General features: G+C 36.2%; 1 protein-coding gene across 2 annotated transcripts in view; it reads left to right on the forward strand.

Moving 5' to 3' along the window:
- WDR19 (WD repeat domain 19) overlaps nucleotides 1–14724 on the forward strand; it is a 39381-nt gene that overhangs the window by 14058 nt on the left and 10599 nt on the right. For both annotated transcript variants that reach the window (XM_083861417.1, XM_083861418.1), the window contains exons 17-29: nucleotides 468–672; nucleotides 1242–1401; nucleotides 2003–2113; nucleotides 3752–3861; nucleotides 4941–4998; nucleotides 5228–5368; nucleotides 5481–5563; nucleotides 6486–6569; nucleotides 7621–7767; nucleotides 8184–8308; nucleotides 9931–10043; nucleotides 10868–10936; nucleotides 11282–11359. In XM_083861417.1, coding sequence (XP_083717543.1) covers nucleotides 468–672; nucleotides 1242–1401; nucleotides 2003–2113; nucleotides 3752–3861; nucleotides 4941–4998; nucleotides 5228–5368; nucleotides 5481–5563; nucleotides 6486–6569; nucleotides 7621–7767; nucleotides 8184–8308; nucleotides 9931–10043; nucleotides 10868–10936; nucleotides 11282–11359 — 1484 coding nt within the window. The remainder of the gene's footprint in view (nucleotides 1–467; nucleotides 673–1241; nucleotides 1402–2002; nucleotides 2114–3751; nucleotides 3862–4940; nucleotides 4999–5227; nucleotides 5369–5480; nucleotides 5564–6485; nucleotides 6570–7620; nucleotides 7768–8183; nucleotides 8309–9930; nucleotides 10044–10867; nucleotides 10937–11281; nucleotides 11360–14724) is intronic.

Genomic DNA, 14724 nt, shown 5'->3' on the forward strand with positions numbered 1-14724 from the left:
AAAACTAGTTACTTTGCTGGTTTCTCTGTATGGCTTCAAGGCATTTTGGTCTCAACTCCATAAGCTATTATAATATTTAATCTGAAAGTTACATGTGCTTCAATTGTATTTTGAAGCATTCATGAGAAAAATCTCAGTATCAGGATGACAAAACTTGCATCAGGGTCACAAAACTTGCATTCACTGTAAGTGTTGAAATTGTAAACATAGCCATTTCTATATTTGCAAGAGAGAAGCATTTAAATGAACCTACAAATATTTGGAAAAGAACCTTACTGGTTTAGAAGCTTTGTATTCTGTATATTTACTGAAAAATGTGTGCTTGTGTAGTTGCTGCTGACTGCCAGAATTACAGACCCTGAATTAATGCCCTGCAAATATATGTTTTCAGCTGCTTCTTGTACTTTTTACCATGTAGGGATTTTTACAAGATTTTTTTTTCTTTTCTTTCTGATCTTTGAATCCAGGATCAAGGATTATTTTGGCAGGTGGCACGGAAGTCCCCTATTCTTATAAACCTTTATTGTTGTATAATGGAGAATTAACTTGTCAGACTCAGAGTGGGAAAACAAACAATATCTATTTAAGTACTCACAGTTTCCTTGGCAATTTGAAAGACTTTGGACCTGATATGCTGAGACAAATGCTTACTCAGACTCTAATGTTGAAAAGGTACATCTACATTTTAATTATATTGTGTAAATTGTTTTCTTCTGTGCTTAGAGTTCAATATAGCATATGCTGCTAATTTTGAAGTGTCCTGCTGAATATTGATAAATCAGATTGATCCATAAGTTCATATAGCTCTCCAGCCAGACAAAGCAAAGTAGATGACCCAGTGCTCATCTGGGGTTTTTTCACTGTTGAGTAAAAGCCTAAAGTAATTTTTTCAAGACTTATTTGGGGTTTTGTGAGAGTGGCTCCTCTGAAACTGGTTGAAGTTTCAGAGAACTGCTCTCCTCCCTCTGTAATGAAGCAATGCAAAATCAGTATAATGGAAAGAATGCCAGAGTGGGGAAAGTAGATGGTTTCCTGAAAACGTATGGTAGAAACAGGAGAAATAGAACTGTGAGGTACACATTTATATTTTTCCTTTCTTCCTGATACATCTCTCTCTATGGCTTAGAAGTAAATGTTTTTTATGTTTTCTCTAACAGAGAGGAAAAAAATGTTGAGAGGGAGTTTTGAGAATGAGTAATACCTAAAATTAAAGAGTTGTAAATGTGTTTTACCTTCTACAGGTTTTCAGAAGCGTGGGAGGTTTGCAAACTTCTGAATGACCAGTCTTGTTGGAATGAGCTGGCCGAGGCTTGCTTACATCATATGGAGGTGGATTTTGCAATACGAGTTTATCGAACATCTGGTAATGCTGGGATGGTGATGTCACTAGAGCAAGTAAAGGTAAAATGTAAAGTCTTACCTAGGAAATATGGTAATTTAATTCCTCTTTAAGAATTGCTTAATTCTTGGGTTTTTGTTGCAGGGGGAAGGGGTTGTTTTTGTTCAAACAGAAGTTGAGTTGCTTTCAAGGGACATAAAGGATAAAGTGTCCAAACTACAGACTGTTAACTTGGTTTTCTCTTGAAGTGGTTGCAGTCTCTACTGGACTGCACAGTATTTCTTTCTGCATTTGCTTGAGAACAGCAGAATATATTCATGTCTCAGGCATTGGGAGGCTCCTATTTCCTTTTGTTATTTTTGAGAAAATGTTGAAGACTTCTATTAAAAAAAATCCAAAACAAAACCAGATTGTATTTATACATCTAAAAATGAAATAGTACCTCTAAATTATACTTCTGCAAATTACTGGTTTTAGACAGTGTTAGCTGTAGTGGCACGTAAAGGCTTTTTCTGGTTTGTAGAGTCCAATACACATAATTGTAAAATATAAGGATTTTATTTTACTACTTTGCTTTATTTTTCTTACTAGATTATCTTATTTATACATTATTTATTTTCTTCTGGACTACTTCTGTACTTTCTGTATTATGTCTTTCTACAGGGAATAGAAGACCATAACCTTTTAGCAGGACACCTTGCAATGTTTACTAGTGATTTTAATCTGGCTCAGGATTTGTATTTGGCATCCTCCTGTCCTATTGCTGCTCTTGAGGTACTCGTTTAAGATGTGTATTTTTTCTGGTGGTTTTGTTTCTAGGTTAATGCTGAAATATTTTACCTTCTGATAATTTTGTCCTTTTATGATTTTGATCTTGCCATTGTGTGACTAGAATCATAGACTATCCTGAATTGGAAGGGAACCACAAGGATCATTGAGTCTAACTCCTGCCCTGCACAGGACAATCCCAAGAGTCGTACCATGTACCTGAGGGCATTGTCCAAATAGAGCTCTGTCACACTGAAAGTCTGTCAGGCTTGGTGCTGTGACCACTACCTTGGGGAGCTGTTCCAGTTCCCAACCACCCTCTGGGTGGCAAACCTTTTCCTGAATGATATCCAATGTAAAACTGCCCTGACACAGCTTCAGGCTGTTCCCTAACGTCCTGTTTCTGGGCACCACAGAGAAGAGATCGATGTCTGTCCCTCCTCTTCTCCTCAGAAGGAAGTTGTAGACTGTGATGAGGTTTCCCCTCAGTGTCCTTCAGGTTGAAGAGAGCAAGTGCCCTCAGCCGCTCCTCACACGGCTTCCCCTCAAGGCCCTTCACCATCTTTGTTGCCTTCCTTTGGACACTCTCTAACAGCTTTAGATCATTCTTATATTGTGGTGCCCAAAACTGCACACAAGGCTTGAGGTGAGGCTGCCCCAGCTCAGAGCAGAGCAGGACAATCCCTTCCCTTGCCAGGCTGATGATCCTGTGCCTGATGCACCCCAGGACAGAGTTGTCCCTCCTGGCTGCCAGGGCACTGCTGACTCATGTTCAACTTGTCATGGACCAGGACCCCCAGGTCCCTTTCCATGTCACTGCTTTCCATCATCTCATTCCCCAGTCTGTCTGCACATTCAGGGTTGCTCTGTCCCAGGTGCAGAGTCTGGCACTTCCCCTTGTTAAACTTTGTGCAGCTGGTGAGTGCCCAGCCCTCTAATTTGGCAAGGTTTCTCTGCAGTGGCTCCCTGCCTTTGGGGGAGTCAAGAGCTCCTTCCAACCTAGTATCATCAGCAAACTTACTTATTATACCTTTGGGCCCTGTGTCCAAGTCATTTATGAAGATGCTGAAGAGCACAGGGCTGAGGATGGAGCCCTGTAGAACCCCACTAGTGACAGGTCCCCTGTCTGATGTCACTCCATTCACTATAACTCTTTGTGCCTGACTCATGAACCAGTTGCTCGCACACCCCATGATGTGTTTATTCAGCTGTGGGCTGGACATTTTACACACTCTAAGAGACCGTATTCAAAGCTTTACTGAAATCCAAAAGGTTACATCAATTGACTGTCCTTGGTCAGCTAGGTGGGTTACCTTATAATAAAAGGAAATAAAGTTTGTCAGGCAGGACTTTGCTCTCCTGAGGTTGTGCTGTCTGTGACCAATGACTGCATTGTCCTTCAAGTGTTTTTCAGTAACTCCCAGAATAATCTTTTCCGTAATTTTACCAGGCGCTGAAGTGAGACCAACAGGCCTGTAATTTCCAAGGTCAACCTAACAGACCTTCCTTCAGGATGAATGTCTCTCAAATTGTCTGAATCTTTCTAGAATATTAACTCAATGTTTATATTCAGAATAATTTAAAGTTCAGAATAGAAGATGAAATTTGATACTTCCATCAGAAAATGTTGCTCTTTGTTAATAGATGCGAAAAGACTTGCAGCACTGGGACAGAGCACTTCAGCTGGCTAAGCGTCTGGCCCCGGACCAAATCCCCTTCATATCAAAGGAATATGCAGTGCAGCTTGAATTCATGTAAGTTCTCCTGTATGGCTGTAGTATAAGAATATTAAACCAATACTCATGCTCAATAGAAGAACACAGAATTGAGATATTTTAGATGACTGCATTGCTGAGAGAGGATTCATTCTTGAGGTCTTGCAGCTATAGTATGAGGAAGAGGAGTTTTGGAAGGAATCTTTCATGCTAGAGATGTGTTAGTAAATCATAGTTCCTTTTGACTGATTGTAGTATATGTAGATTCTTTGCCATTGCCATAGTATCATCTACTGAACAAATACTTTGGTGCAGGCAAGTGCTTGGAAAATAGAGAAGGTCTGAATCATTTAACACTTCTTACATTGGATGAAAGCCATGCCTTTTGCCTGTCTTTCTTTAAATATCTATAAGCCTTCATTTTCTTAAACCACTTAGGTAGAGATGTGTCAAATTTCAAGGTTGCCAGTCCCTGAAAGACAGAAAGTATTTACCATTTGACATGATTTTAAAGTCTGTTTAATAGTTAACTCTTCCCAGATAAAACCTGGTCTGTTTAATATGTAAGTCAAGAGGAAAAACTTACTTATTAATAGTTTGTAGACAGCTCCCTCTCCCTAGGAGTACATCAGGCATTGAGAGAGGACACTTGCTGGTCAAAAAAAGGAAGGAATGGATTCCAGTAAAGCAATGGAACCTCCTGGAACTTCAGTTCTGAATATACCCCAGGAAAAAAATTGCCTTTAATTTTGTGTTGCAAAAATTCTAAATCATTTCAAAGGTTAGCTTTCATTTCAGAGAAATCTGGATTAGACCTGAGACCACTGAAGTGTATTTTGCAGATAGATTCTTTGCATTTCAGGGGAGGTTTATTTTTCTTTATCCAACAGAATTGAGAGATGGAATTGCCTCTTTGACTAAGAGCTTAATCAAGTCCATAGCAAGTGCCATGATATTCTGTGTAACTGTCCACCTCTTGCATACCTCACAACCTTCTATGCAGTTGTTATGTGTAAATCAAGACAGATACATCCATAATGCATACATGAAGTGGTAGGAAGGCAAATATCTCTTCCTATTAAAAATATTTGTCTGTATAACTTCCAGTTTTCTTTTAGGGGTGATTATGTTAATGCTCTGGCACATTATGAGAAGGGAATCACTGGAAACAATAAGGTAATCTCTTTTTAGTAATGATGGCATTGTATCGTCACAATATACATTAAGATGTCGTGTTTCAGATTCAATTGAATTCCAATTTTTTAATTCCGCTCTAAATTAAATGTTATTAAGTCTGTAATATTCTGTTAGTTTGTTTCAATGCTCGATCACCATTGTTTTTTATGACCTGGGTTTCTAATGTGTAATCAATACTTACTGCTTTTTATTTGATTGCCACTACCAGGAGCACGATGAAATTTGCCTTGCTGGCGTGGCTCAAATGTCCATTCGAATGGGAGACATCCGTCGAGGGGTAAACCAGGCCATTAAGCATCCCAGTAGGTTACTAAAAAGAGACTGTGGAGCTATACTGGAGAATATGAAGGTACTCAAAAGAGTTAACATAAGTTAAGGCTGAATGTGTGATTTTGCTAGGTTAGTAATTTATCTATGATCTTAATTTAGAAATTTTATTTTAATGGTTTCCGATATTGTAGCAATTTTCAGAAGCTGCTCAGCTGTATGAAAAGGGACAATATTATGACAAGGCAGCATCAGTGTACATCCGGTGTAAAAACTGGTAAGTACAGGTTTCAGGGAAATGTTATATTTTGGAGGATTTGCTGGGCTACTATTTGGAGAAGATTGATTCTCTGAATAGTACAAATGCCTCATTAACTGTGTTTTATTGATTTTGTTGCTCCAAATTCAAGCTTAAGATTCTCTCAGAAATTTATGTTGTTTTAATATAGTCTTGTTGTAAATGGGAAATAATTTTTTTACTTTTTTTGTGTGCTATGGTTAAAGTTTCCTGCTGTTTCAAGTCCTTTGTGAATTCGTGCACATGCACACATCCACACTGAGTTTAGTGCTCACTGAATATAGGAATTATATTTGTGTAGTTACTGTTTAATTAATTATATTTCTTGATATTACAACATGCATAGTTGAGACTGAGTATTTGAACAATTGGAAATGATTCAAGAGTAGCCAGTAACACAGTTTTCTTCTTTTAAGTTAATTTGATTATTGTAAGGTCTCCATTGGAAAAGTCCAATTTTCTGAGAGATTTAAGGGCTCAGTTCTGGCCTAATTACATTTTATGGACTTGTCACATTAGGAACTGATCGGACAGTTCAGTAAGACATCTTTCATATGAGTGGTCTCAAGATTAGGTTGGAATATTATGTGCATTTATTTGAAAAATGAAAATTTTATTCCATCAAGAGTGCCCATCTTTTAGTCAGAGAGGTGAGATTTAAGGTCAGCCTCTGCTGAGTTTCTCATATCCTTTGTCCTGAAAGGCCCACTGCTTAGTTTTCTGGTTTTTATAGATCTTTCAGGTTACAGTTTTAATGCTGTGCTTTGTCTGTTGGTTAATCCAAGAACACCTGAGGTAAATTTTCTATCAGACTCCTTTTCAGTGTTGATAGAAATATGACAGTTTTACTGGAGAAAAATTGGAACCAGATGTATTTATTAAACAGATATTGTCTTTCTAGGGCAAAGGTTGGTGAACTTTTACCTCAGGTTTCATCTCCAAAGATTCACCTACAATATGCAAAGGCCAAGGAAGCAGATGGCAGGTACTTTTGAATGCTCTTTTTTAATATAAAACATGTTATTGCTGTTGTTGTTACTATTATACATTTTGTAAAATAAATTAAAACACATACTGAAACATTTGCATAAAATAGTCTTGTGAAAATAGCTTCTAAAATATGTCAACTTAAGTTTATACTTAGTGTCCTGAAGATTTGAAATATAATCTAAGGACATTCATCTGGTATCAAAGATGTGTTTCTAATTAATTGTTTTCCTGTCTAAACATCAATATCTTTCTAACAAAAATCATCAAAGGTTTCAGAGCACTGAACATCATTCCCCTTAGCAGAGTTTTCAAGTTCAGTTTGTTTCTAACAATTCCTTAGCTGTGATTTTAAAGGTCATTTAAGGGGAGAATAATCAATTGAAAACTTTTTCGTTCTAGAATCAAATTACTGGTACATCTTAATGGCTGCACCTCTATAGTATTGAATAATGCAAAGTTATTAGCTGAAGTGAAAGCCTCAGATAGGTTACATTTAATCACAGAATGTAGCTCCTCCTAGTCCTTACCTGTAAGTAAATGTGCTTCAGAATAATGACACTTTAAAATATAAAATGGCACCAGAGTTTAATGTTTGCATTGAGGAGACTAGAAAATACTGTTTGTGTCAATTGCATAGTGAGAGAATGAGAAATTTCTTGATCTTGTCTACAGAACAGAAAAGAGTTCTTATTTTTTAAATTGTGCACCTAGCTATCATGTTTGGGTTTTATTGTTCTCTTGCTCCCAAGGGATTTCTTATGGAAGAGATTATTTTTTTTTAATATATAGCAAAAGAGATGCTGGCAGAGTAGGTCAAAAATAGTATTGTGATAGATATTTTTCTGTTGCCTCTGCCTTTCATTCTCCTAAGAGGAAATGAAACCAAAAAGAGCATGGTGAATGCAGAGTACTGTGATTACATGCAAACTTGAAGGAAGTTGCCACAAAGTAATCTCTGAGAAATAAAATACTTTGTTTCCTTCACACATATTATAAAGAGTTATTTACAAAGTTAAAACAACTGATGTGGAACCACTATTTTGCAGGTACGCGGAAGCTGTGGTAGCTTATGAACATGCAAAACAATGGGATAGTGTAATTCGACTATATTTGGATCACCTAAATAATCCTGAAAAAGCTGTTAATATTGTGAGAGAAACACAGTCTCTTGAAGGAGCAAAGATGGTGGCCAGGTAACAATCATGTTATGCACATTAAAAAGAAGTCTACATCTATTGGGAGTTTATGAGTCTTGCTAACATATTAGACTCTGGTTATTGGTACTTGGCTAGTGACTGTATAATTCAGTTAATTGATTTGAGTTCTTTAAGATTTGGACAACTAAACAGGTACTGAATTATTTGTTGTTGTTGACTTTCTGATTAAAATTATGTTAACCTGAAGTAGTAAGTTTTGACAATAATGAAAAATTGCCATGCTGTATCGTTTATACTAAGTTAATTTTAGGACCCTAGTTAAAACAATACAGATACAAAATGGAATGGAAGTGTGTCATATTTGTATGTATGTTATGTACTGTCTTCCTAAAACATTTGGTGTTTTCATTAAGCTAATTAGTACTAAGGTATTAATTTGTCATTCTGATTAGATTCTTTCTGCAGCTTGGTGACTATGGTTCTGCCATCCAGTTCCTCGTTTTGTCCAAGTGTAATAATGAAGCTTTCACATTAGCTCAACAGCACAACAAGATGGAGATTTATGCTGATATCATCAGTGAGTATTCCAGGCTCATAGTTTGTGTGCATTATGTTTTGCTGTTCTTTTAGTTGATTTTAACCAATTTGAAATCATAAGACAGTGGGTGTTTTGTTCCCCATTTCCAGTCGTCGTGGCCAGATTTGGCAACAATGTGTGTACTTCAGGCCTACAAGCCAGATTTTGCTTTAGGCTTTGCTATCTCCTTGGTTTTCAAATCTTGCCTGTCCTACAGCGTTTTTTTGTTTATCCATTGAGATAAAACATTTGTCTAGATTATTTTCTTGTGCCCATTAAAGATAATTCCTTTCTTTGACCTTGATACAAAACAGAGCATTCTGGTACAGTTCTTGATTTTTGTTCCCTTTTCCTTTTCTCTTGGTTCCAGCTCCTTTCTTACATGTCAGTTTTTTTCCTTTTCTACTCTTTAAGACCCTTCATGGCCTCCTCTTGTGTCAGTGAGAGATGGAAAGGAGACCTTACTAAGAAGCTGACTTTTACTTAGTTCATCAAGCCTGTCAGAGTCTATCTTGTCAATTTGCACCAAATTTTATAGTTTCCATTTGTGTGAGGCACCTTTGAAGAGTGCCCTATCAGCTCCACATACATATCTCCCAAATTCTCATATTTTCAATCAATCTCTGTGTTTAGACATTGAGTTCTTATTATGAAGGTTATAAAAACTTGGCAACAGTTAGCTTGGAGATGTATGATTGCAGATGATTGTCAAGGTGACCACAATTGTTCTACAGTTCCTTATGCTTTCATATTTCTGTCCAAAATAGGATGTCTCAAACTGTAATCTAAGTGGATAGAAAAGGAGTTTAACTTTGGAGTAGTGGCTGTCTTTGTTTCACATGTGTACAGCAGAATGTAGTCTTGGTGAGAAGACTTAACTAGTACTCCCTGCTACCACATGGTTGTATTGGCCCTCCTAGCCTTGCTTTGTACAAGTATGTTTCCATATTCTGAAACTGTGAAAGCAGTTCAGCTGATAATCTCATAATCATTTGCCCTGCTTTATTGTTGCCAAGACATGATGGAAAAATTTGTTTTCAGATCGTAGCAATGCCATTTCATTATGATTTTTTAGAAGAGAATGTAGTGACAGGATGAGGAGGGATGGTTTTAAACTAAAGGAGAGTAGATTTAGATTAGATGTTAAGAAAAATTTCTTTACTGTGAGGGTGGTGAGGCACTGGAAAAGGTTGCCCAGAGAAGTTTTGGATGTCCCGTCCCTGGAAGGGTTCCAAGGCCAGGTTGGATGGAGGTCTGGGCAAGATGGTCTAGTGAAAGGTGTCGCTGCCAATGGCACGGGGCTTGGAAGTAGATAATCTTTAAGATCCTTTCAAACCCAAATCATTACATTATTCTATGATTGTGTGAAAAACAGAAATCTCATTATGGTGTAAAACCTGTGGAAACAATTATTTCACTATGTTATTAGCTCCTAATGTCTGACATTTAGTCTGATTAAATACAAAAAACAAATGTGTAAGACATAATTTGAGTCTGTTTTGCTTTGATTTTCTTCAAATGTCAATAGTAAAACAAAGTAGAACAGGAATGTGTTCCTTCTGTATGGTCTTTATCTTATTTAATAAGAATACCCTGCTATCACTCAGATGTGTCTGTTGCAGGTTCTGAAAGTTCTACCAATGAAGATTATCAGAGCATTGCACTGTATTTTGAAGCAGAAAAGAAACATTTTCAGGCGGGGAAATTTTTCTTGCTGTGTGGTCAATATGGACGGGTCAGTATTTAAAGGATAATCCAGTGAAAGTTAAATGTTTATATAAACTGTTTAAAATACAGTCTTCAGGAAGGTTCATATTAGATTTTAAGTGCTTAACTGGTGACATACTGATATTTTTTAAAAGGGTAAAAAATGTAAGCAAACTATTTATATTTACAGTTATCTAGACGGTGTTCCATGAATGATCCATTGTCATGCACAGGTTTTTCACAGCAGTAGAAGCTTGAGGTGCATCAATGATTCACTATTGTCAATGAATCTCTGAGTGTCATGATCTGCAGCAGCAATTTATTTACATTTCATTGCCTTGACCATTGGAGACTTGATTGCAGAGTAACTAGTTCATTTAATTGCTGTTGCGTGCCCTAACTGAAAGCTTTTTTTAAAAAAAGAAAATACGTTAATTGAAGTATGTTCATTGACATACTTTTGATCAGTTACAAGTCTGTGAACTGATGCTTATGAAAAGTTTGACTTTTGCATACTGAACACATACCAAAATAATATGACTGATTTTTGCAAATTGTGGCCATTGTAGATGACAGCTCCTTCAACTGTGGCATGGGGGGCTCCATGACATAAAAAACATTATGACATTAATCACATTGTGACATTAATTACATTAATCATTAATTTGTTCTCACCGCATTGCTGTGTACATCTTCCACAGTTTGTGAAGGTGTACACCAGAATTTGGCAAAGTCATTAAGCATTCAGTGTGCCACTTGTCTTATCAAAATGCAGAGAGAGAGAACTTGATAAAAATTAGAAAAATGAGTTTCATGTGTTTCAGTTTTAACTTCTCTTCTGTACCATTTTAGGCATTAAGGCACTTCTTGCAAAGTCCAAACACAGAAGATAACTTGGCTATGGAAATGGCAATTGAAACAGTAAGCAACTTTGATAAAAAATAAAATTCTTTTTGAGACGTTTACCTTCAGTATTGTGTCGTTTTCCCAGCATCACTGAGTATGTTTGGACAGATTTCAAATAGAAGGAGACTGTATCAGTAAGGATGATATCTAAACATGTCTAAAAATCTCAACACATTAGAAAATAAATGCAAACTGCTGCATAGCAAAGCTGATGAACCAAGGAATCATCTGTTTTGAACATACAGAACTAAAAAAACTCATGTTCTAATTCTGTCTAGTTTCAGTGCTTCATAGAAAGGCTCCTTATGAGTAAGTTATTTTTTCCTTCTTCTTTCATATCGTAATTTCTTTTTTTAATAGGTGGGACGGGCAAAAGATGAAGCCCTGAAAAATCAGCTGATTGACTATCTTATGGGAGAGGGGGATGGCATGCCCCAGGTATTGTATTTTTATCACTGCTATTGTGTCACATTTCTGTGCCGCAAGATACTTGAGCTTACTTGGTCCTAAAATTCTTAGTGGGCACAGACTGTGCTTTAGCTTTCATTAAGGAGCAAGACTTGTACGATCATTCCATGAGTCATTCACTCAGTAACTCCAGATTCAGATATATAAGAAAGGAAGCAACTATCTTAGATATAATATTTTTCTTCAGTCATCTTTATGAAAGCAAGTAGTTAGACAGAGGACGTCGAAATTAATGCTTATGATGAGAGTAAGAGAAAACTTAGCTGTTTGTTGTTGCCAGTTTGCCAGCTGGCTGTTGCCTTTCCCAGATGGACAGTCAGCATGTATATGTCTGGAGATGAGCTACAGCAGTGATCTCTTCCTGCAGGAGCAGACTTGGTCTGACTTTTGTGGTGGAAGAAAGCAAGGTAAAAAGTTGGGGATGCAGGTTGAAACCTCAAAGTTGACCAGGCTACGATAGTTCTTGTGCTCAACATCAGTGTAAGGCATAAAATGTTGAGGACAGATTTTCAAAATTAGCAGCTCCTTTTTGATTTCTGAATGGCTTTGATGATAATAGAGCTTGTTGTACATTCAGTCGTATTTGGGCTTGAGTTCATGGAACTAAGTGGCTGAACCACTTAAGTTTTATTGCCTGTTACAGCAGACCTGGAATGTGAGCTAAGTGGTGAAAGCCAAACCTCAGGTGAGGGTGTTGCAGTCTGCAATCAGTTGTTTAGTCAAGAAAGTTAGGGTCTCATACAAAGTTATTGTAAATATGGTCGGGTGCAGTATGATATATATGGAAGAATAAATTATGCCTTGCTGAGGGCAGTAAGGTTTGGTAATTATGGAGCTGACAGGGGCTTGGTGTAGTAAGCTGATTTCACCCCTAATATTACAGCTGTGGTTTGCAATTCTGTTAGGAAATTGGAAACTCTGTCTCTTTCCTCTCTGTATGGATTAAGGGTTTGAGATTTTAGACTTTGAGACACTGGCCATTTGATGGCAAAGCAAACTTTGCTTTTGTAAAAGGTAAAAAAAAAGAAAAACCAAACCAAACCTCTACCTCTTTATTATTTATGTCTTACTTTACGTCTAATAAAAAATGTGAACTTCAATAAAATTATGAGAGAAGCAAAACAAACAGAATTCAACTGCAAGAACCCAAAGGGAATTTGGAAGCACAGGGTGAAAAATCTATGCAGTATCAGTGTAAGCAAAACTAATTTTGTATTTATGCTGGAAGATGGGCAGAGAGAAACAGTAGCATCTGGTATCTTTTCTCAGAATAGCAGTCTAGCTGCCTTGTTCAAAGAAGTCCATGGGACTATGTAAGGGAAGTGAGCTACAGTATAATCTCCATGGTGAAGAGGTTCCAAAGATTTTAGAAAAGACTTAGGAATTTTTTTGAATGCCATTACTGCTGTATTTAACATTGTTTTGAACTTCAGTGTAGAGCTTTGTTTTCCTATTTAAAAGCTCTCTCTTGTTCTTCTGAATGCTTTAATCCAATCTACCATAGTCTCTCTCAGTGAGTAACAAAATTTTACTTTATCAAATCATACGTATTTGCTTTAAAAACTACTTTAAAAACACCATTATCTTCATTATGCTATGGAGACTGTTCTTGAACTTGTCAAGCAAGATATTGTTGTTTTTAGAAAATAGAAGCTTCTATGTTGTGACATTTTTGTAAAGCTGAAAGTAAGAGTGAATTTAATAGTAGCCATGCAGCAGAAACTTGCTCATCATTTCAAGCATCAATCTTCAAACCAGATCATCACTGACAGCAGGCTGAATGCTTTAAATCTTTCACAGCCAACAATTGTGTGGCATTTGAATGAAGTGCCATATTATCAAAACTATTATGCTCACCAAAATTTTGCTACACTATTGTCTGACTAATTATGAACTATTTCTTAGATATGTGATTATGTCAACTATTGTGTTTGTTAACTTCAACATATAAAGATTCTTAATTTGTCATGTGCACTCTCAGGGAGCATTAACTAGCAAGGTTCTGCTGTTTTCTGTGTGCATATTTTCTGAGTATATATATTTTAAAAATAAAAATTAAACTCAAAGTATGAATATCTAATATCAAATCAGATTGCAATAATAAATTTTCCAAAGACCTTAGGAAATATATTAGAAAGTTCTCTCCTGCATTTTCTACTTTTTAACTTACTGACTTTAAAGGTTGGAGTATGAAAGTAAAATATGGGACTAATTTTTCTTGAAATACTTTTTTTTTTCCCTTTTTTTTTTTTTTTCCCTTTTTTTGGGGGTGTAAGTATTTAAAATATATTACTTAAGTCAAATATAATTAGGAACATGGCAAATACCACCTGAGACCACTGGTCCCTGTGCTGGGACAGGATCCTTTCCTGCTGCAGCAGGAGAAAGGGGAGAAGCCTGGATGGGGATGTAGTGCTGCTTTCTGCTGCTCATCAATGGAATAGCCATCCATGGCCATTAGGTGATGTCAGAAGTTGGGAAGAATTATGTCATAAGCAGTTTACAGTGGATAAATAATATCTGTTAATATAAGTAATTGCAGTTACTTCATTATCCAGATAACCATTAAGTTACAATTCTTACAATGTTCAAACTTTTCATCATATGTTACTTAAAATTCTGCTCCATCATTAGTTTAACAGTAATTACTTAGGGTCACTTAATGTTTTTCCTTGTATTTCAAGTTAAAAAGAAGATTTTCTCTTCTCTTTTTTCTCTCCATGTGTAATTCTTTCTCTCTTACTTTCATTTCTGTGATTTTTTTGGTTTTTTTGTAGTTTTTTCTTTGTTTCTCAAGTACGAACTAATCTTTGCAGTCATCTTCTCTACAAGGAAATATCTTTATATCTTTAATATTTCTGTTCACTTGAATTTTGGTTTTGGTTTTTTTTTTTTTGCTGTGTCTGAGACTCACATACAAAACTGACACAGTATTCCAGAGAATAACACAACATTGATAAATACAATTATTGTTGTAGTAATTTTTATACCATTTTAACATAGAATACACACTTTAAATATTTGGATTTACTACTAATATTAGCAGAATTGGTTGGTTTGGATTTTTTTGCTAAGCTCTCCATAAAGTTGCCAGTGTCTTTTTTTTTATTTGTACATTTAAGTTGGAACCATACCATTATATACAATATTTAGCTTAATTTAATCCAAATTTACTAGTTATAGGATTATCATGTACTGGCTTTACTTTTTATTGACCCCATTTTAGAAATCACTGCTAATGATATAAAATAGTGACACTTGCCCAGTTTTCTTTTCCCTTAATATTTTCTTTTCAACATAAGCAAGGTCATTTTGTTTTGCTTTTTTTTTTTTCC

The sequence above is a fragment of the Zosterops lateralis genome (assembly GCF_965231275.1).
Source record: "Zosterops lateralis genome assembly, chromosome: 5".
NCBI classification, from domain to species: Eukaryota; Metazoa; Chordata; class Aves; order Passeriformes; family Zosteropidae; genus Zosterops; species Zosterops lateralis.